The sequence below is a fragment of the Acomys russatus genome, chromosome 5 (assembly GCF_903995435.1).
Source record: "Acomys russatus chromosome 5, mAcoRus1.1, whole genome shotgun sequence".
NCBI classification, from domain to species: Eukaryota; Metazoa; Chordata; class Mammalia; order Rodentia; family Muridae; genus Acomys; species Acomys russatus.
The window spans coordinates 58878111-58898567 of NC_067141.1; the positions used below are offsets into that span (position 1 = coordinate 58878111).

Genomic DNA, 20457 nt, shown 5'->3' on the forward strand with positions numbered 1-20457 from the left:
TTGGACATGCCTTGTTATTTGATGCTCAACTCTGAAGAACTAACTTGTGCCTAGTATGAAGTAACACCTATGGGCATGAACACACACTGGAAAGGAAGGCAATAAACACTGTGTAAATCCATATGTGGTCGATTCCCAACCTTGTCACTTACAAAACATGTCCCTTGATCCAAGATCACTTCGTGGTGATGTATTCTCCACAAGTGATGCATTCTGGGGTGCAGCTTCTATGATGTGCGCTCTCTGTAGTTTTGTAACAATTGACAAAAACACGGATGCATTAATTTGTGGTAAATGAATATTTTATATTTCTTTTCTTCATCGTGAGGTTCTGTAGTTTTCACAGGAGGAGTCTCATATCTTATTCTGCATCAGTCATATGACTGTTGATGTCTATTTCAGTATAAAATGTGCATGAAAGCAATGCTCAAGCATCCAATAGTACATAAACAGATGATAATTTTGGAGTCTTTACTTGTTTGCAATACAGCCCTAGAATGAACATAGGATTCTCTTCCTGCCATTTCTTTATTAGATTAGAACAAAGAGCTCCTAAATATCTTAGTGTGGTATTAAATTTTATTATGATCTATGTGTCAATCCTCTTTGTGAATTCCTGCCATACTATAGGATATCCACAAGTAATTATTCTCAAATTTTAATGTATAACAACTTCAAATTGAGATATTCTTGATAAAATAGCATAACACAAAAACATTATGAGTTTAAAAATGTTTGAAATTATGAAGAATAAGGTCACCTTCTTTCTAAAATTTACATTTTCTTTCTGTTTCTAGTTATCAAAGGCCTATGGCCCTGTGTTCACTCTGTATCTGGGAGGGCAGCCCACTGTAGTGCTGCATGGTTATGAGGCTGTGAAGGAAGCTCTGATTGATCATGGGGAGGAGTTTTCTGGAAGAGGAAGATTTCCTGTGGTTGAAAAGGTTGTTAATGGCATGGGTAAGTGTGCATGTGCTTATATGTGTGCTGGGCAGTATCTGTAGTAGGCAGGTGGGTGAATTGCAGATGCTGGACTTGCTCTATAGGCACCCTTTGAGACTTTATGGGTGCCACTAGTTATATCCTTATGCTATCTATGGAATACACTCTCTTGTCTGTTCCCTTAATTTCAGGCATTGTATTTAGCAATGGGAATATATGGAAAGACACGAGGCGCCTTTCACTAATGACCCTGCGGAATTTGGGCATGGGGAAAAGAAGCATTGAGGAGCGTGTTCAAGAGGAAGCACAGTGCCTGGTAGAGGAACTGAGGAAAACCAATGGTGAGTGCAGCTTGAGAATCTGACTTTTACTTCTTGAATCTAGGTGTAGATTTATGCGTCATGTTGTTCCTATCCTCTTCAAAGCATTTTTCTTCATGAGATGTACAGGTCTCATGTTAAGGCTGCAATGCACTTCCAATCCATGCAGTCCACTTACCACAAATGTAGTTAAAAACAGCTAAAGTAACTTACCATGTTAACAAGGGCAAAGTGCATGCTATGGATACTTTGATAGTATTTTACAATTGTTTCCAATTCCTCAGGCTCACCCTGTGATCCCACCTTCATCTTGAGCTGTGCTCCCTGCAATGTCATCTGCTCCATTATATTCCAGAATCGTTTTGACTATAAAGATGAGGATTTCCTTAATTTGATGCAAAGACTGAATGAGAACATCTATATTCTGAGCTCACCCTGGGTGCAGGTGAATTCACAATCCATTCTTTCTGAAAACACACTTGTGTTCTTTCTTTCTCACAGATCAAATGCAACAGGGACCAAGCAGTGAGGTGACCAGACCTCACAGTCCTGACTAACATGTGATGGAAAAATATTTGGAGGAAGCACTAAACATTTTCCTCTTCAAATCAAACCATGAAGGGAAAAATGCCAGGATGGCTTTAACCAGATAGCTTTCTTTCTATTGCTCTCACCATTAATGTCAACAGGGCTCTTTTGATAAAGCAATGTATTTACTTCTAGAAATATGGGCAGAAAAAAATAGAACAACCTTCTAGTATTCAAATTTATTGGCCTCATTTTAACAATTATACACATCCTCAACATATTTTCAGGAAGAAATATCTTAGACTATTCTCTTAAAGGAGAAAGAATATATAAGTCAATAAACACTCCCAGCAAATATTCAGTTGTTTCAGTGGTTTGGTGCATCAGATAGAATCCTAGGTGACAGGGTAACAGGAAGAAGTGACAAGGTGAATGATCTCATTTTGTGTGGATCATAAACATCTTCCCAGAATTGTCTTAGGCTGAACTAGCCTTTCATACACACTGCATAAAGAATGAATGCATGAGAAACTCCCAAGGTATTGGTATGCAATTTATTTTAAGTCATATACTATTTTTATGTAGAAATCTGCTTAAGGGGAATAAATAATCAGGGAATAAATTTCTTCTGTAAATCAGATCACCCTATCATCCTAACTTCTACTGTCCTTTTAAAAAGCGTGTGTAAGCAATTTACATAACATGCTATTTCAGCCGTGTAGAACAGAGTTTATTTGAGCTATCAAAGAACTGACATGAATTTACTTTATACTAAAAAGAAATGTGAGTGTGGAAATTTTGCTATTATCTTTGATCATTTGGGCAGAAATTTCTCCATGAATCATCTCTATTAGAATATACAGTTACCATCACCTTAAGATAAATTTCATACATAGCTTGATCTACTAGTGAAAGCAGTCAGGTGATATGTTATAAATATATTTTAATTAATTCATTACAATTTAGTAAATTTTTGCATTTCCTTGTAGGTTTGCAATACATTCCCCGTTCTGCTTAATTTTTGTCCAGGAAGTCATAACATATTTTTTAAGAATTACATTTATATAAGAAGTTACCTTTTGGAGAAAATAAAAGAACATGAAGAATCACTGGATGTCACAAATCCTCGAGACTTTATTGACTATTTCCTAATTAAAGGAAGACAGGTAACGAGTTAATATAACTTTATATAATAACTGAATTTATCAAGGTCTTTATAGTTCACTGAACACTTACTAATTTGCCAATAATGTTTAAAATCATGCAAACATCATTTGAAAAACAATTTATTACTTATTATTTTGTTTGAGTATGCCTAGAAGAGTGAAACCAAAATTTATAATGAGCACATTAGCCCTGGTGTTTAAATTGCAAACAAAAGTAAGTGTGAAAACAATCTAGTGACTATAAAGGCAACACAAAATGTAGATAAGGTGAAACAGATTCCAATTAGTCTTACATTGTAAATTGTCCTATATTTTTTGTTGTTGACTTTCTATTCCAAATCAGGGCCCATCCCTTGTCACTTACTGGTCCCACCCTGGGTCACTCAAACTCTCTCACTCCATCCCCTAGTTCTCAGATAGAGGAGCACTCCTTTCTTAATATCTGACCTCAGCCTTTCAAGTCTCATCTGGAATGCCTATATCTTCTTCCTCTGTGTTTCAAGCCAAGGCTTCCCTGCCATGGGGAAGTCATCAACATGTGGACACCAGAGTCTGTGTCAGAAATAGTCGCTAATTCCCATATTATGGAACCCACACAGAGACTGTGCTGCCATGTACTACATCTAAGGAGGGGATCTGGGTGTTCACTATACTTGGTCTTTGGTTGGTGCATCAGTCCCTGCAGCACCCTCCTCCTCCACCCAGATTAGTTGGCTCCATCAGTCTCCTTGTGGAGTTGTCTCCTGTGCCTATGAGCTCAAGGCTCTTCCCCACTTATTCTTCTAACAGTTTAGTGTGTCTGTTTTTATGCTGAGGTCTTTCGTGTATTTGGACTTTACTTCTGTGCAGCTTGATAAATAAAGGTCTATTTGCATTTTTCTACAAGTAGACATCCTTTAGGCCAGCAGCATTTGTTGAGCATGATATCTTATTTCTCTTGTATGGTGTGAGTTTATTTCTGGGACGTCATTTTGATTGCGTTGATCCACTTGTCTGTTCCTAAGCCAATACTATGACATTTTTATTACTGTTTTCTTTTATAGCACATCTTGAGATCACAGATGTAGATCCTTCCAGAAGATCTTTTATTGCATAGGATTCTCTTTATTAGTCAGGGTTTTTTTTTTTTTTTTTTTTTTTTTTTTTTTTTTTTTTTTTTTTGGTTTTGTTTTTACAAATGAAGTTGAGAAATGTTCTTTCAAGGTCTGTAAAAGGCTGTGTTGACATTTTGATGGGAATTGCATTGAATCTGTAGATTGCTTTTGGGCAGATGACCATTTTTACTATGTTCATCCTACTGATCCATAAGCATGGGAGAACTTTCCATCTTCTGGAAAGAATTGTCCTGTCTGAACATGAACATAGGTGTCACTGTCACCCTGTTGTAGATCACTTGCATAGATTTTAATGTACACTAATGTACATTTAATACAGAATAAATATAATCTTGACATACTTGTACTGATAAACTCTACAGGGGATTCAAAGGAACTGAGTCGTTCATGGAGAGGTCTACCATTGAAAGGGTGTGTAGAAGAACAAGTGAAAATCTGAGTATCGCTTCCAATGAAATCTCCCCAGAGGGGGTAGGAGATAGGTGCTATTTGGGTTTGCTGTCAGTGTTAAATGTTGGCAATGTGTAATTTAGAAAAAACAAAGATTCATACAGTTTCTGTCTCACACTCATTTAAGAATAAGTAATTGATGATAAACATTCATGCTTATTGGAGGGAATCAGCTCTACTCCCTTTATCTCTATTTGTCTCCTTTGCTTGTTGCCCAGTGATCCAAGGTGTTCATACCTGACACACTTTAGAAATATTGAAAATATCAGTTCTTCAACTTCAAGTCTTGCTTTTTCCAGACTGTTTGACCATTCTGGGTCCTTCCCGTTTCCATTTGAATTCTAATATAAGTCATCAGTTTCTACAAGGAGACCAGTGGAGATTTATATAAAAAGTAATTGAACTTAATTACTCAATGACTGAAGGAAATTGTGTCATTTTTAAAAACAGATAAAATTAGCATATGGAGACAATCAATATATTTTTTACCACTGTGGAGGTATTAAGTACATTTGCAAATACTACTCCTAAAGCTATCCAGTTTCAAATGCTATTTCACTCTACAAAACATATCACAGCCACTAACAATGACTCCCCAAACTGCCCATTATTAGTAGCTGCTGAGTGATTTCTGTCTTTCTAGACTTTCCTTTGTCTCTCTGACAGAGTATACTGACGTCTAAGCCTGCCCTTACTACACCAGCCTTTACTTTCTGTCTTCTTGCCCTTGCATAAACTCTTAGATGTTCCTCTGAGTTTAGTTTGTTCCCATACTTCCTCCTTCTGTTACAGCAAACTTCATGCACAAGGATGAGAACCACGATTCAGTTCTTCATCATTCATGTATCTTTGTGTTATTTCTACCGCCATCTTTTCTGAGCTATTTGTGTAGGAACATCTGTACACATGTGTCTTGATGGTGTGTTTTTTGTTTTACGTGTGCTTACCTCCAGGACTGGAGATTCTGATTCAGATGGTAATTTCATATTTAGCTTTGTGAAGCACAGCTCACAATTGCTACAGATAGTATACAATTTAATACCTAAAGGATTACTTTTTTTAGTTTTTATTTTATGTGTAAGGCAGTTTTGCCAGTATATGAGTCTGTACATGACACGACATAAAAGATCCTTTAAGTCTTGATGATGATCTGTGCACCAACACCATGATGCTTTCAATGTTGTAGACTGTAGGAGGTTTCCACATTTAACTGTTCATATTTTTCTTCACAGTTTTATTTGAATCTGTGGATTTTCTTTCCCACTTGAACTTTAGTATAGACAGAAATGATTCATTAGATTACTTTGAGAAGTGTTATCTCCATTTTAAAACTACTCCAATTTCCACTACTTGTGCATGAGTTAATTTTTCATCTGCTACTTAGACAATTTTTTTTAGTATTGGAAATGGTGTTAAGTGTGTACATCTTTCATGTTCTTGATTTTGCAATCTTAAGTTTTTTCCTACTGCTATAATTATAATTATTTCTTTGATTTCACTTTACTTCACTAATTTCTGTTGGATCCTGTTAGAAAAGCTCACCTCTGTGTTGCTCACCTTCTTCTCTGATGTCTCACGTTCTCGTTTTTCTTCTGTCTGTGTGTTTATCATTGACTCCATTTTCATTTTCAGATCTTGAACTGATTTTTTTTTTATTTCTTTCATCTGATTAGTTGTATATTCCTGAGTTTCTTCCATTGCCTCTTTATAGGTCTTCAGAGATTGAACCGTTTTATTTATTTCTTTCATCTGGTTGTTTACATTTTCCTGCAATTTTTTCCAGTTCCACTCTATGTGCTTCTTTTATGTCTCTCACCTGTTTGGCTGCGTCTTCCTGCATTTGATTACGAATTTTATTTGTTTCCTCCATTATCATCCTCATTACAAAGGATTTGGAGTTATTTTCTTGTATTTCCGTTGTATTTGAGTTCTCTGGGTTGTTTTCTTTGGGATAGCTGGAAACTGGAGACGCCATGTTGTTTTGGGGTTTTTTGTGTATGCTTTTACGCTGTCCTTTAGACATCTTGCCATCCTTGGTTTTGTTGGGTAGCTTCCAGAGTTGGATGGAGGGAGTCTGATGATAGATTCACTTGCGTTCTCACAATCTCCCTATGCTGGAACCTCTAATGCTTCACTGGTGTGGATGTTAGGAGGTTAGCCCTGTTGTTTTGAACTCTCACAGCCAGTGATCCTCAGCTCCCCTGTGCTGTGGGTCCTGCAATAGTTCTGGGTCTCTGAATGTGCGTTGGGTCAGGCCAAGGTATCCACAGCCTTCTGTGTCCCCTGCCAAGTCCAGCCAAGAACACTAGGCTTGAACCACAGGCCGAACTCAGCTAGATTCTCAGGGCCTGAACCCTCTGCTGAGCTCAGCTAGGGATTCTGGGCCCAAAATGCACACAGGGTCCAGCCAGAATTTTTGGGCTGGGACTGCGCACCAAGCTCAGCTAGGGGCTTTTGGCCCAAAGTGCGTGCTGTGGTCAGTTATTGACTCAGGGCCCGAACTGTTTTGTGTTATCCATAAAATAAAATTGTCCACTACTGTAAATTTCTTGTATTTCAGTGCTCCAATAATATACATATATTATTGTATCAAACATTCTTAGGAAAATCACAATCAACTGTTGAACAATACACATGAACACCTGGCAGCAACAGTGAATGATTTGTTTGGTGCTGGGACAGAGACAACAAGCACAACAATGAGATATGCTCTCCTGCTCCTGCTGAAGCACCCACATGTCACAGGTGAGGAGAACACAGGTAATGAACCATGGTGTTCCAATAAGATGCAGAAAAGATACTGCAAGAGTCCTGCGTGTTGTTATTCAGCATCTCAGTATGTAGCCTCTGTTCCTCTGGATGTAATGAAGAGGATGACTGAGAAAAATAAACAGACCACACCTTTAGAAAAAGTCATCAAAGCTGGTCCAGTGTTTGGATTCCCTGGTAGGAAATTGATCGTAGGCAAACCTAGTATATATTAGATCATAGGCAAAACTAGCATATATTAGATCGTAGGCAAAACTAGCATATATTAGAAGGTGCTTACATACTGCTTTCTTGCCCAGATTGAGAATTTTGGAGCATAAAAACGATGCTCGAAATGGGTGATTTACATAGTGAAAAGATAGCTGCAGTAACATTTCAAACTAGACATGCACACACATAATTTGAAAATATGGTATTTTGACAAATTTGACTAATTTCAGATCTCTTTCACCAATAACTATGATGACTAATAACTATACATATATTGTTTAAAATATGTACTTTGATATCTTTGTTTACTATCATGGTTCTAATAGTAAATATATGCTCGTGAGTAATAATGACAATTTTAAAGGATGATGTCATAAACCTGTGTCATTGCAGTTCTGTATATCTAAATTCACTCTTAATTATGACATATATGCTCTGAGGCACAGTTCATGCCCTGGATAGACTTGCATTAGTGCAACAAATATGTCACATTTCCCAGAACACATGTAAAATTGCCTTACATGGTGGCACACACTTCTTATCTCAGCACTGAAGAGATGGAAACAGAACTGAGCTGTGCACTGGGTAGAGGTTCTAGCCTAATAACTTCATTCCAGTCTCTCTGACCCTGAGAAAATACATGGGGAATGACTCCTGAATAACAACATCCGAGATTGTCACCCTGCACCTCTATATACCTGATTAAATGTATGCAAATGCACATGTACAAATATGTACATGCACCACACATAGGCACACTTTTACACACAAGTACAACTATTTAGTAAGAAAATGGTATGAATACAATCACTCTGTGTGTGTGTGTGTGCGTGTGTGTTCACTAGTGGTCTTTTAAATTTTTCTATTATTTAATAACACTTTGGGACACCATCATTATGCACTGGATAGACCTTCATTGCTATCAATAACATGTCACTTGGCTCCTTTTCCAACATTTCTTACTGTAACAAACTAGCTAAAGTCCAGGAAGAGATTGACCGTGTGGTTGGCAGACACCGCAGCCCCTGCATGCAGGACAGGAGCCAAATGCCCTACACGGATGCCATGATTCATGAGGTTCAGAGATTCATTGACTTCGTCCCCAACAGCCTGCCCCATGCAGTGACCTGTGATGTTAAATTCAGGAACTACCTCATCCCCAAGGTAAACTTGTCTCTTTGCTGTGTCTCTGTGTTCTTGGTGGCCCCAGGTTCACAGTGTAGTTCTAGTACATGAGTCGCACTCCACTTATACTAATTCATGATTGGAATGGTAGATCTACAGCAGTCAGACACATAGTGGTGGCGCTTCCACATTTGCTCTGCCTCCCAAATATATGAGTAAATCTTATTTTACAACTCTCTGTCAGTTTCCCCAGTGATTCCTTTAAAAATATAAGCATTGTTTGAAATTTACCAATTAAATGGAAAGAGCTTATAACTTAAATTCTTCAATTTATCATACATGTATGCCATTTACTTGCTTGTGCTTTTTATTTCCTGTGCAGTATTTTCTACTCAACGGTATAACTTGGAACATATCCTTGGACTTTCCCAGAGCAATTAATGCTCTGTTGTTATAATTTTTCTAATGCCTCTGCATTGTTCCTGTATGGTTTTTCAAAAGAATTTTGTTGTTCTTGCTTTAATTACCCTTGAAATTTTTTATTAGTTGTTTCTAATGATTTATCTGTACATTCATGTGGCATTCCATGGTGTTTTCTGATTTAATATTTCTATGTATGCCTTCATATTCTTGTCATCATGTCTGCTTATGTTATGATTGTACCAGTTGATAAGTTAGAGCTAGCACAGAACAGATTATTTTAATTTCTACACTCATCAAAATCCAAGGACGATAAGAGTTAATTAGGCCTGTAGGAAAATAGGTTCAAAGAATAGAAGGAAGTATAGAAACTAACAGATATTCATTCATGAAGCCCTCCCAGAAAACAGATGATGTCAATATAAATGTTATACTATCTGAATAATTGAATGAATAGGCTCAACTAATCTAATGGGCACACATTTCTGATCACCAGGGAGTATAACTTGTAAGTTCAAGCTTGAGTTCAAGTTTGAAGCTTTTATGAGTACTTTGTTGTTATCAGAATAAGAAAATGTGTTGCAATCTCTTACTTTGACATGAACTTTAGACTCTAAACAGTTTACTAAAATTCAGTCCAAATCTTGTCTCTGAACCTATGGTCATAATAAATGTACTGGCTAATCTTTTGTCACTAGAAAGGTACTGTAAGCACATGATTCGATTTGAATTTGCTCTGACTTACATTGTGTTTGAACCATCTACTTTGTTTTGTGAGATTTGGGCCCGTTATTGTTCTTCCTCAAACTTGGTAAGTGAGGATCTTGATACTGAAACAAAACTGACATTAAAGAAAGATAACTTTTGATCTTAGCCATTCTGATGGGTGTAAGATGGAATCTCAGAGTTATTTTGATTTGCATTTCTCTGGCGACTAAGGAGGCTGAGCATTTCTTTAAGTGTTTCTCAGCCATTTGATATTCCTCTGTTGAGAATTCTCTGTTTAGTTCCAAGCCCCATTTCTCAATTGGGTTATTTGGTTTGGTGGTGTTTAATTTCTTGAGTTCTTTATATATTTTGGATATTAGACCTTTGTCAGATGAAGGGTTGGTGAAGATCTTTTCCCAGTCTGTAGGCTGTTGCTTTGTTCTCTTGACAGTGTCTCCTGCCTTACAGAAGCTTCTCAGCCTCATGAGGTCCCTTTTATTAACTGTTGACCTTAAAGCCTGGGCTGTTGGTGTTCTGTTCAGGAAGCTGTCTTCTGTGCCAATGTGTTCCAGGCTCTTCCCCACTTTTTCTTATCACCGATTTAATGTCTCTATTGAACTCTGTCATTGTAGGAGAGAGCAGTCACAGGTGCTGAGCAAACAAATGAGAATGGATGTAGTCAATGCTTATGGAACCTGAAATATAATTCTCACCTACTTTCCACAAATCAAAAATATTCTTTCAGTTTTTACATTTTACGTTTTTATATTTAATTTGTTCACTTTACATCCCAATTTTAAGCCTCTCCCTTATTGTCTCCTAGCCCCACCCTCCTTTCATCATACCACCTCCCTCATAGGGAGAAGTGCTCAATGTGTGGCGTCCAGAGTACATGACAGAAATAGTCCCTACTCTCCATATTACAGGACCCACAAGGAGACTGAGCTGCCTATCTACTACATCTGAGCAGAGGTTCTAGGTCCTCACCCTGCATGGTCCTTGCTTGGTGTATCAGTCTCTGCACCGCCCACATCCTCCACCCAGAATAATTGGCTCCATTGGTCTCCTTGTGGAGCTTCTGACCCCTTCAGGTCCTTCTATTCCCCAACTCTTCCATAAGGCTCCCTGTCCCCCACCTCAAAGTTTGGCTGTCTGTCTCAGCACCTTCTTGGATCCCCTACTGGATGAAGTCTTTCAGAGGGCCTCTGTGCTGGCCTCCCTTCCTCTTCCTTCTCTTCAACTGTTTCCAGTGTCCATTCTATTTGTCCTTCTAAATGAGAACTAATCATACTCTCTATGGTCCTCATTGTTATTTAGTTTTTTTAGGTCTGTGTATTGTTGTGTGGTTATCCTGTATTATTCAGCTAATAACCACTTATAAGTGAGCATATACCACAAGCGTCTTTCTGGCTCTGGGTTACTTCACTCAGGATGATCATTTCTAGCTTCATCCATTTCTCTACAAATTTCAAGAATTCCTTGTTTTTAATAGCCGAGTGGTGTTCTGTTATGTAAATGTGCCACAGTTTCTTTATCCATTCTTCAGTTCAGGGACATGTAGGTTGTTTCCAGATTATGTGCCACTCACCAAGGCCACCTCCAAGAATGGCAAACAGGAGAGAAGTGACAGGGACCCACAGTATGGAGAATTGAGCAGGCCGTGAATGACTAGTTAAAGGAAACAACTGTTGTTTGAACAATTAGCTAGAGGATCTAGTTGTTGAGGAGAAGTTGAGTAACTGAGGAAAAAGAAATACTCAGATACTCAGGCATATGTGGTACAAGATGATTGTCTTTAAGACCAGGAGAACGTTTCTGTCTCTGTCCTGCTTGTTGTATGTCAGACTCCTTTCTCCTTGCTAGCTTATTAACTTACTAGCTTCCCGTCTTTCTATCTATCTATCATCTATCTATCTATCTATTTACCTATCATCTATCTAGCTCTCTAATTATCTAGGTATCTAATCAGCTATCTTTCTATCTAACTAGCTAGCTAGCTACTTAGCTACTTCCGGTCCTAGACCAACAGCTGTGCTACCCAACCAAGGCTAACTGCCAAGAGGCCCTCTATTGTAGAATATCTGTAAAGCATGGCATTCCAAACCCACCTTCTATTGCTCTCAACACAGATTCTAAGGAAATATTTCTACAGGGAACAGTATCTAGCCAGGAACTGTTACGTCTAGGTTTTAACTTTCTTTTTTTTTTTTTTTTTTTTTTTTTTTTTTTTTTTTTTTTTTAGGTTTCAGAAAGCTTTTTTTTTTTTTTTTTTAATTAATTTATTCTTGTTATATCTCAATGTTTATCCCATCCCTTGTATCCTCCCATTCCTCCCCTCCCCATTTTCCCATTATTCCCCTCCCCTATGACTGTTCCTGAGGGGGATTACGTCCCCCTATATATTCTCATAGGGTATCAAGTCTCTTCTTGGCTACTTGCTGTCCTTCCTCTGAGTGCCATCAGGTCTCCCCCTCCAGGGGACATGGTCAAATGTGAGGCACCAGAGTATGTGAGAAAGTCGTATCACACTCTCCACTCAACTGTGGAGAATATTCTGACCATTGGCTAGATCTGGGAAGGGGTTTAAAGTTTACCTCCTGTATTGTCCTTGGCTGGTGCCTTAGTTTGAGCGGGACCCCTGGGCCCAAATCTGCCTATCATATTGTTCTACTTGTAGATTTCTAGGACCCTCTGGATCCTTTTATTTTGCTGTTCTCCCATGCGTCTCTCATTTAGAGTCCCAATAGGATGCCTTCCCCTCTGTCCCAGTTTCCTGGTAAGTGAAGGCTTTCGTGGGACATGCCCCTTGGGCTAGTATGCAGATATAAGTGAGTATATACCATTTGATTCTTTCTGCTTCTGGGTTAACTCACTCATTATGATCATTTCTAGCTCAATCCATTTATCCACAAATTTCGGGAATTCCTTGTTTTTAATAGCTGAGTAGTATTCCATAGTGTATATGTACCACAGTTTCTTTATCCACTCTTCTACTGAGGGACACTTAGGCTGTTTCCATGTTCTGGCTATTATGAATAAGGCTGCTATGAACATGGTTGAGCAAATTTTCTTGTTGTGTGCTGGAGCATCTTCTGGGTATATTCCAAGGAGTGGAATAGCTGGGTCTTGAGGAAGCCCTATTCCCATTTTTCTGAGATAGCACCAGATAGATTTCCAAAGTGGCTGTACTAGTTTGCATTCCCACCAGCAATGAAGGAGTGTTCCTCTCTCCCCACATCCTCGCCAGCATGTGGTGTCGCTTGAATTTTTGATCTTAGCCATTCTGATGGGTGTAAGATGGAATCTCAGAGTTGTTTTGATTTGCATTTCCCTGATGACTAAGGAGGTTGAGCATTTCTTTAAGTGTTTCTCAGCCATTTGATACTCCTCTGTTGAGAATTCTCTGTTTAGTTCCAAGCCCCATTTCTCAATTGGGTTATTCGGTTTGGTGGTGTTTAATTTCTTGAGTTCTTTATATATTTTGGATATTAGACCTTTGTCAGATGTAGGGTTGGTGAAGATTTTTTCCCAGTCTGTAGGCTGTCGCTTTGTTCTCTTGACAGTGTCTCCTGCCTTACAGAAGCTTCTCAGCCTCATGAGGTCCCATTTATTAATGGTTGACATTAAGGCCTGGGCCGTTGGTGTTCTGTTCAGGAAGTTGTCTCCTGTGCCAATATGTTCCAGGCTCTTTCCCACTTTTTCTTCTAAGTGAGTTAGTGTCTCTGGTTTATGTTGAGGTCTTTAATCCACTTGGATTTGAGTTTTGTGCAAGGTGACAAATATGGGTCCAGTTTCATTTTTTTACACATAGACCTCCAGTTAGACCAGCACCATTTGTTGAAGATGCTATCCTTTTTCCATTGAATGGATTTGGCTTCTTTGTCAAAAATCAAGTGACCATATGTGTGTGGATTCATATCTGGGTCTTCGATTCGATTCCACTGATCAACCAGCCTGTTGCTGTGCCAGTACCATGCTGTTTTAAGTACTATTGCTTTATAGTACAGTTTGAGATCAGGTATGGAGATTCCTCCGGAGCATCTTTTATTGTACAAGATTGTTTTAGCTATTCTGGGTTTTTTGTTTTTCCATATGAAGTTCAGAATTGAACTTTCAATGTCTTTAAAAAATTGTGTAGTTATTTTGATAGGGATTGCATTGAATCTATAGATTGCTTTTGGTAGGATGGCCATTTTTACTATGTTAATTCTCCCGATCCATGAGCAAGGAAGATCACGCCATCTTCTCAGGTCATCTTCAATCTCTTTCTTCAGAGTTTTGAAATTTTTTTCATACAAGTCCTTCACTTGCTTAGTTAGGGTAACTCCTAGATATTTTATATTGCTTGTGGCTAATGTGAAGGGTGTGGTTTTCCTAATTTCTTCCTCTGCAAGCTTGTCATTTGTGTATAGGAAGGCTACAGACTTTTTTGAGTTAATTTTGTATCCAGCCAATTTGCTGAAGGTGTTTATCAGCTTTAGGAGTTCTCTGGTGGAGTTTTGAGGGTCACTTATGTACACTATCATATCATCTGCAAAGAGGGATAATTTGACTTCCTCCTTTCCCATTTGGATCCCCTTGATCTCCTTTTGTTGTCTTATTGCTCTGGCTAGAACTTCGAGTACTATATTGAAGAGATATGGAGAGAGTGGGCAGCCTTGCCTTGTTCCCGATTTTAGAGGAATTTCCTTGAGTATCTCACCATTTACTTTGATTTTGGCTATTGGCTTGCTGTATATAGCCTTTATTATGTTGAGGAAAGTGCCTTGTATCCCCGATCTCTCTAAAACTTTAAACATGAATGGGTGTTGAATTTTATCAAATGCTTTCTCTGCATCCAAGGAGATAATCATGTGGTTTTTTATTTTCAGTTTGTTTATATGATGGATTACATTGATGGATTTCCGTATATTAAACCATCCCTGCATGCCTGGAATGAAGCCTACTTGGTCATGATGAATGATATCTTTGATGTGCTCCTGTATTCGTTTTGCAAGTATTTTATTTAGTATTTTTGCATCTATGTTCATAAGAGAAATTGGTCTGAAATTCTCTTTCTTTGTTGAGTCTTTGTGAGGTTTAGGTATCAATGAGACTATGGCCTCATAGAATGAATTTGGTAATTTTCCATCCATTTCTATCTTTTGGAGTAGCTTGAAGAGTATCGGTATTAGCTCGCCCTTAAAGGTCTGGTAGAATTCTGCACTGAAACCATCTGGCCCTGGGCTTTTTTTGGTTGGGAGACCATCGATGATTGCTTCTATTTCTGTCGGGGAAATGGGACTATTTAACTTGTTTATCTGTTCTTCATTCAACTTTGGCAAGTGAACTTGATCAAGAAAATCGTCCATTTCCCTTAGATTTTCAAATTTTGTGGCATATATGCCTTCAAAGTAGGATCTTATGATTCTTTGAATTTCTTCAGTGTCTGTTGTTATGTCTCCCTTTTCATTTCTGATTTTGTTGATTTCAATACTGTCTCTCTGCCTTTTAGTTAGTTTGGCTAATGGTCTGTCTATCTTGTTGATTTTCTCAAAGAACCAGCTTTTGGTTTTGTTGATTCTTTGGACTGTTTTCTTAGTTTCTAATTTGTTAATTTCAGCCCTGAGTTTGATAATTTCCAGGCGTCTACTCCTCTTGGGTGTTTCTGCTTCTTTTTTTTCTAGGGCTTCCAGTTGTGTTGTTAAGATGCTTATGTGCGATGTTTCCAATTTCTTTTTAAAGGCACTTAGTGCTATGAATTTTCCTCTTAGCACTGCTTTCAATGTATCCCACAAATTTGGGTATGTTGTTTCTTCATTTTCATTGAATTTCAGAAACTCCTTGATTTCTTTCTTTATTTCTTCCCTGACCCAGGTGTCATTTAGCAGAGAGTTGTTTAGTTTCCACAAACGTGTAGGCTTTTTGTTATTTCTGTTGTTGTTGAATTGCAGCCTAAGAGCATGGTGATCTGATAGGATACAAGGTATTATTTCAATCCTCTTGTATCTGTTGAGGCTTGCTTTGTGACCTACGATGTGATCAATTTGGAGAAGGTTCCATGGGGTGCAGAGAAGAAGGTGTATTCTTTCTTGTTTGGGTGAAAGGTTCTATAGATATCTGTTAGATCCATTTGACCCATGGCATTGGTTAATGATGTTATTTCTCGGCTTAGTTTCTGTTTCAATGACTTATCCTTCAGTGAGAGTGGGGTGTTGAAGTCTCCCACTATTATTGTGTGGGGATCGATGTGTGGTTTAAGCTTTTTTAGGAGATCTTTTACATATGTGGGTGCCCTTGTATTGGGAGCATAGATGTTCAGAATTGTGATGTCATCTTGGTTGACTTTACCTTTGATAAGTATGAAGTGTCCTTCCTCATCCCTTTTGATTAATTTTGGTTGAAAGTCTATTTTGTTCGATACTAAAATGGCTACACCTGCTTGCTTCTTGTGACCATTTGCTTGGAATATTTTTTTCCAACCTTTTACCCTGAGGTAATGCCTTTCATTATGGGTGAGATGTTGTTTCTTGGATGCAGAAGAATGTTGGGTCTTGTTTATGTACCCATTCGGTTAGTCTGTGTCTTTTTTATTGGAGAATTGAGGCCATTGATGTTGAGAGATATTAATGACCAGTGACTGTTAAGAGTCTTAATTTTGATGTTGTTTCCAGTCGAGAGCGTTTGTGTAGTTGTGTTTTTGCCATGGGATAGTTATCTATTTCCTGGGTAGTTTTGGTTGTAGCTTGACCCTTTGGGATGGAGTTTTCCTTCTAGTACCTTCTGTAAAGCTGGGTTTGTGGATAGGTACTGTTTGAATTTGTTTTTGTCATGGAATATTTTGTTTTCTCCATCAATGGTTATTGATAATTTTGCTGGGTAAAGTAGTCTGGCCTGGCATCTGTGTTCTCTTAGGGTTTTGCAGGATCTCTGTCCAGGACCTTCTGGCTTTTATGGTCTCTGCTGAGAAGTCAGGTGTAATTCTGATAGGTTTACCATTAAATGTTATTTGGCCCTTTTCCCTTGCAGCTTTTAATATTTTTTCTTTGTTCTGCATGTTTTGTGTTTTGATTATTATGTGGCGGGCAGTTTTTCTTTTCTGGTCAATTCTATTTGGTGTTCTGTAGGCCTCTTGTATGTTTATAGGCATCTCTTTCTTTAGATTGGGGAAATTTTCTTCTATGATTTTGTTGAGAATAGTTTCTGGGCCCTGGAGTCTGATGTCTTCTCTTTCTTCAATGCCTATTATCCGCAAATTTCTTCTTTTCATGGTGTCCTTAATTTCTTGGATGTTTTGTGTCAGGAGTTTTCCAGATTTGGCATTTTCTTTAATGGTTGATTCAATATCTGTGATTGTATCTTCTAGCCCTGAGATTCGTTCTTCCATCTCTTGGATTCTGTTAGAAAAGCTCACCTCTGTGTTGCTCGCCTTCTTCTCTGAGGTCTCACGTTCTCGTTTTTCTTCTGTCTGTGTGTTTATCATTGAATCCATTTTCATTTTCAGATCTTGAACTGATTTTTTTATTTCTTTCATCTGATTTTTTGTATATTCCTGAGTTTCTTCCATTGCCTCTTTATAGGTCTTCAGAGCTTGAACCGTTTTAGCTATTTCTTTCATCTGGTTGTTTGCATTTTCCTGCAATTTTTCCAGTTCCACTCTATGTGCTTCTTTTATGTCTCTCACCTGTTTGTCTGCGTCTTCCTGCATTTGATTACGAATTTTATTTGTTTCCTCCATTATCATCCTCATTACTAAGGATTTGAGGTCATTTTCTTGTATTTCCGTTGTATTTGAGTTCTCTGGGTGGTTTTCTTTGGGATAGCTGGAAACTGGAGACGCCATGTTGTTTTGGGGTTTTTTGCGTATGCTTTTTCGTTGTCCTTTAGACATCTTGCCGTCTTTGTTTTTGTTGGGTAGCTTCCAGAGTTGAATGGAGGGTGTCTGATGATAGATTCACTTGTTTTCTTACGATTTCCCTAGGCTGCGAGCTCAAAGCTTCACTGGTGTGGATGTTAGGAGGTTAGCCCTGTTGTTCTGGTCTCTCACAGCCAGTGATCCTCAGTCCCTCTCTGCTGTGGATCCTGCAATTGTTCTGGGTCTCTGAATGAGCGTTGGGTCAGGCCAAGGTATCCACAGCCTTCTGTGTTCCCTGCCAAGTCCAGCCAGGAGCACTGGGACCGAACCACGGGCAGAACTCAGCTAGATTCTCAGGGCCAGAACCGTCCTGCCAAGCTCAGCTAGGGATTTTGGGCCCAAAATGCACACAGGGCCCAGCCAGAATTTTTGGGCTGGGACTACGCACCAAGCTCCACTAGGGCCTTTTGGCCCAAAGTGCGTGCTGTGGTCAGTTATTGACTCAGGGCCCGAACTGACCACCAATCTCAGCCAGGAATTCTGGATTCAAACTGTACACTGTGTCCAACCAGAGTCTTAGAGCTGGTGGAACCGAGAGCTCTGTCCTGCCTGTGCCACAGCAGGAGAACTGCGGCTGCTCTGAGTTAGCGCCAGTAGTGGAACAAGTGCTCCACCCGGACTGTGTCACCGCAGGGGAGCTGCCGCTGAGCTGAGGTGGTGCCTAGGATGGAACCGCGCACGTCACCAAGCCTGCGCCACAGCAGGAGAACTGCGGCTGCTCTGAGTTAGCGCCAGTGGTGGGACAAGTGCTCCGCCCAGACTGTGTCCCCGCAGGGGAGCTGCCGCTGAGCTGAGGTGGTGCCTAGGATGGAACCGAGCACGTCACCAAGCCTGCGCCACAGCAGGAGAACTGTGGCTGCTCTGAGTTAGCGCCAGTGTTGGAACAAGTGCTCCGCCCAGACTGTGTCCCCGCAGGGGAGCTGCCGCTGAGCTGAGGTGGTGCCTAGGATGGAACCGAGCACGTCACCAAGCCTGCGCCACAGCAGGAGAACTGCGGCTGCTCTGAGTTAGCGCCAGTGGTGGAACAAGTGCTCCGCCCGGACTGTGTCCCCGCAGGGGAGCTGCCGCTGAGCTGAGGTGGTGCCTAGGATGGTACCGAGCACGTCACCAAGCCTGCGCCACAGCAGGAGAACTGTGGCTGCTCTGAGTTAGCGCCAGTGGTGGGACAAGTGCTCCGCCCAGACTGTGTCCCCGCAGGGGAGCTGCCGCTGAGCTGAGGTGGTGCCTAGGATGGAACCGAGCACGTCACCAAGCCTGCGCCACAGCAGGAGAACTGCGGCTGCTCTGAGTTAGCGCCTGTGGTGAAACCAAGTGCTCCGCCCAGACTGTGTCACCGCAGGGGAGCTGCCGCTGAGCTGAGGTAGTGCCTAGTGTGGAGCAGCGTGCTCAACTACGCCTGCGCCACAGCAGGGGAGCTATGGCCACGCTGAGTTAGTGCCTCAGGCAGAATTGTTTGCTGGGCCGGGCCAATACCCGGGACTCTGGGGCCGAACTGTCCGCCGAGTCCAATCTGGGTCCAAAGGCTCCACGCGACCCAAATCCTGCCCCGAGTCCCCTCTCCCGCAGCAATTCCCACCAGCCACCACACCAATCGCCTCCACCGGAAGGCTATGAGCTGCAAACCTCAGCCGCCGCTGCTGGTGCCGCTGGTGCTGCCGCCTCTGCCGCTGCCGCTCCGATCAGAGAAAAACCACGCTCCTCCCGTGTGGAGGGGCACGCAGGTCCTCCGCACCCTGGTCCCTCTGAACCGTGGAGCACTCCTGCTGCCGTGATGTTCGGACCTCGGTGTTCCTGGCTCAGAAATCTGTGCAATTCCCTGAATTGTTCACTGGAGCCTCCAAACGCGGTCCACACTGCTCGCCGCCATCTTGGATCCCTCGGTTTTAACTTTCTTACATGCAGTTTCTGCTTGGGTGCTCACAGTCAGAGTAAAAATTTTAGCATTATCTCAAGCCTTTGGCCAGATACCCTCTTTAAACAGTCTCTGTGGGGAAAAAGTTGTCCCTGTATGAATTTCCTAAGGGCTGAGAAATAGAGAAAAACATGTTTAGGTGGAATAGCAGGTTTCTAAACAACATTAACCTGGTCTGTATATAATATTTGAGGGCAGTGGTGATCAGCCAGAGATCTTTGGAAATTTTTCAAACAAAGCCTCAACAGATGTTTTAGACATCCAGAGACCATGCTGGACAATCAGAGGGAGGTCTCTGGAACTTTACAACTTATCCTCATGCTTGCAACAATTATGCCTATTATGACTTAAGCTGATTTAAACATAGTAGAGCAAATGTCTTTGTATGGTGAAGCATCTTTTGGGTATAGGTCCAGGAATGGTATGGATGGGTCTTGATGTAGAACAATTCCTAATTTTCTGAGAAAGTGCCAGATTGATTTTCAAAGTGCATTAACAAGTTTTCACTCCCACCAGCAATGTAAGAGTGTTCCCCTCTCCACATTCTTACCAACATGTGCTGTAAATTGAGGTTTTTATCTTAGCCATTCTGACAGGTATAATATTAAATCTCATAGTCATTTTTATTTTCATTTCCCTGATTACTAAAGACATTGAATATTAAGTGTTTCTCAGCCATTCAATATTCCTCTTTTGAGAATTCTCTGTTTACTGTTCCCAATTTTTAACTGGACTGTTTGGTTTGGTGGTTTTAATATCTTGAGTTCTTTATATATTTTGGATATTAGTCCTCAGTCAGATGGAGATTTGGTGAAACTCTTTTCCCCATCAGTATACTGTTGTTTTGGTCTGTTGATAGTATCCTTTGTGTTACAGAAATTCTATAATTTCATGAGGT

General features: G+C 40.2%; 1 protein-coding gene across 23 annotated transcripts in view; it reads left to right on the forward strand.

Annotated features, from left to right (window-relative positions):
- Positions 1–20457, forward strand: part of LOC127189541 (cytochrome P450 2C50-like) — a 231917-nt gene that overhangs the window by 200974 nt on the left and 10486 nt on the right. For 8 of the 23 annotated variants that reach the window (XM_051146433.1, XM_051146432.1, XM_051146436.1 and 5 more), the window contains one exon: positions 8477–8664. The exons of 4 other annotated variants lie outside the window; for them this stretch is intronic. In XM_051146433.1, the coding sequence (XP_051002390.1) occupies positions 8477–8664 (188 nt within the window). Of the gene's footprint in view, positions 1–797; positions 961–1133; positions 1284–1546; positions 1708–2779; positions 2957–4211; positions 4431–7124; positions 7267–8476; positions 8665–20457 lie in introns of those variants that run through there. 11 more of the 23 variants (XM_051146441.1, XM_051146438.1, XM_051146437.1 and 8 more) reach the window with 6 other exon arrangements.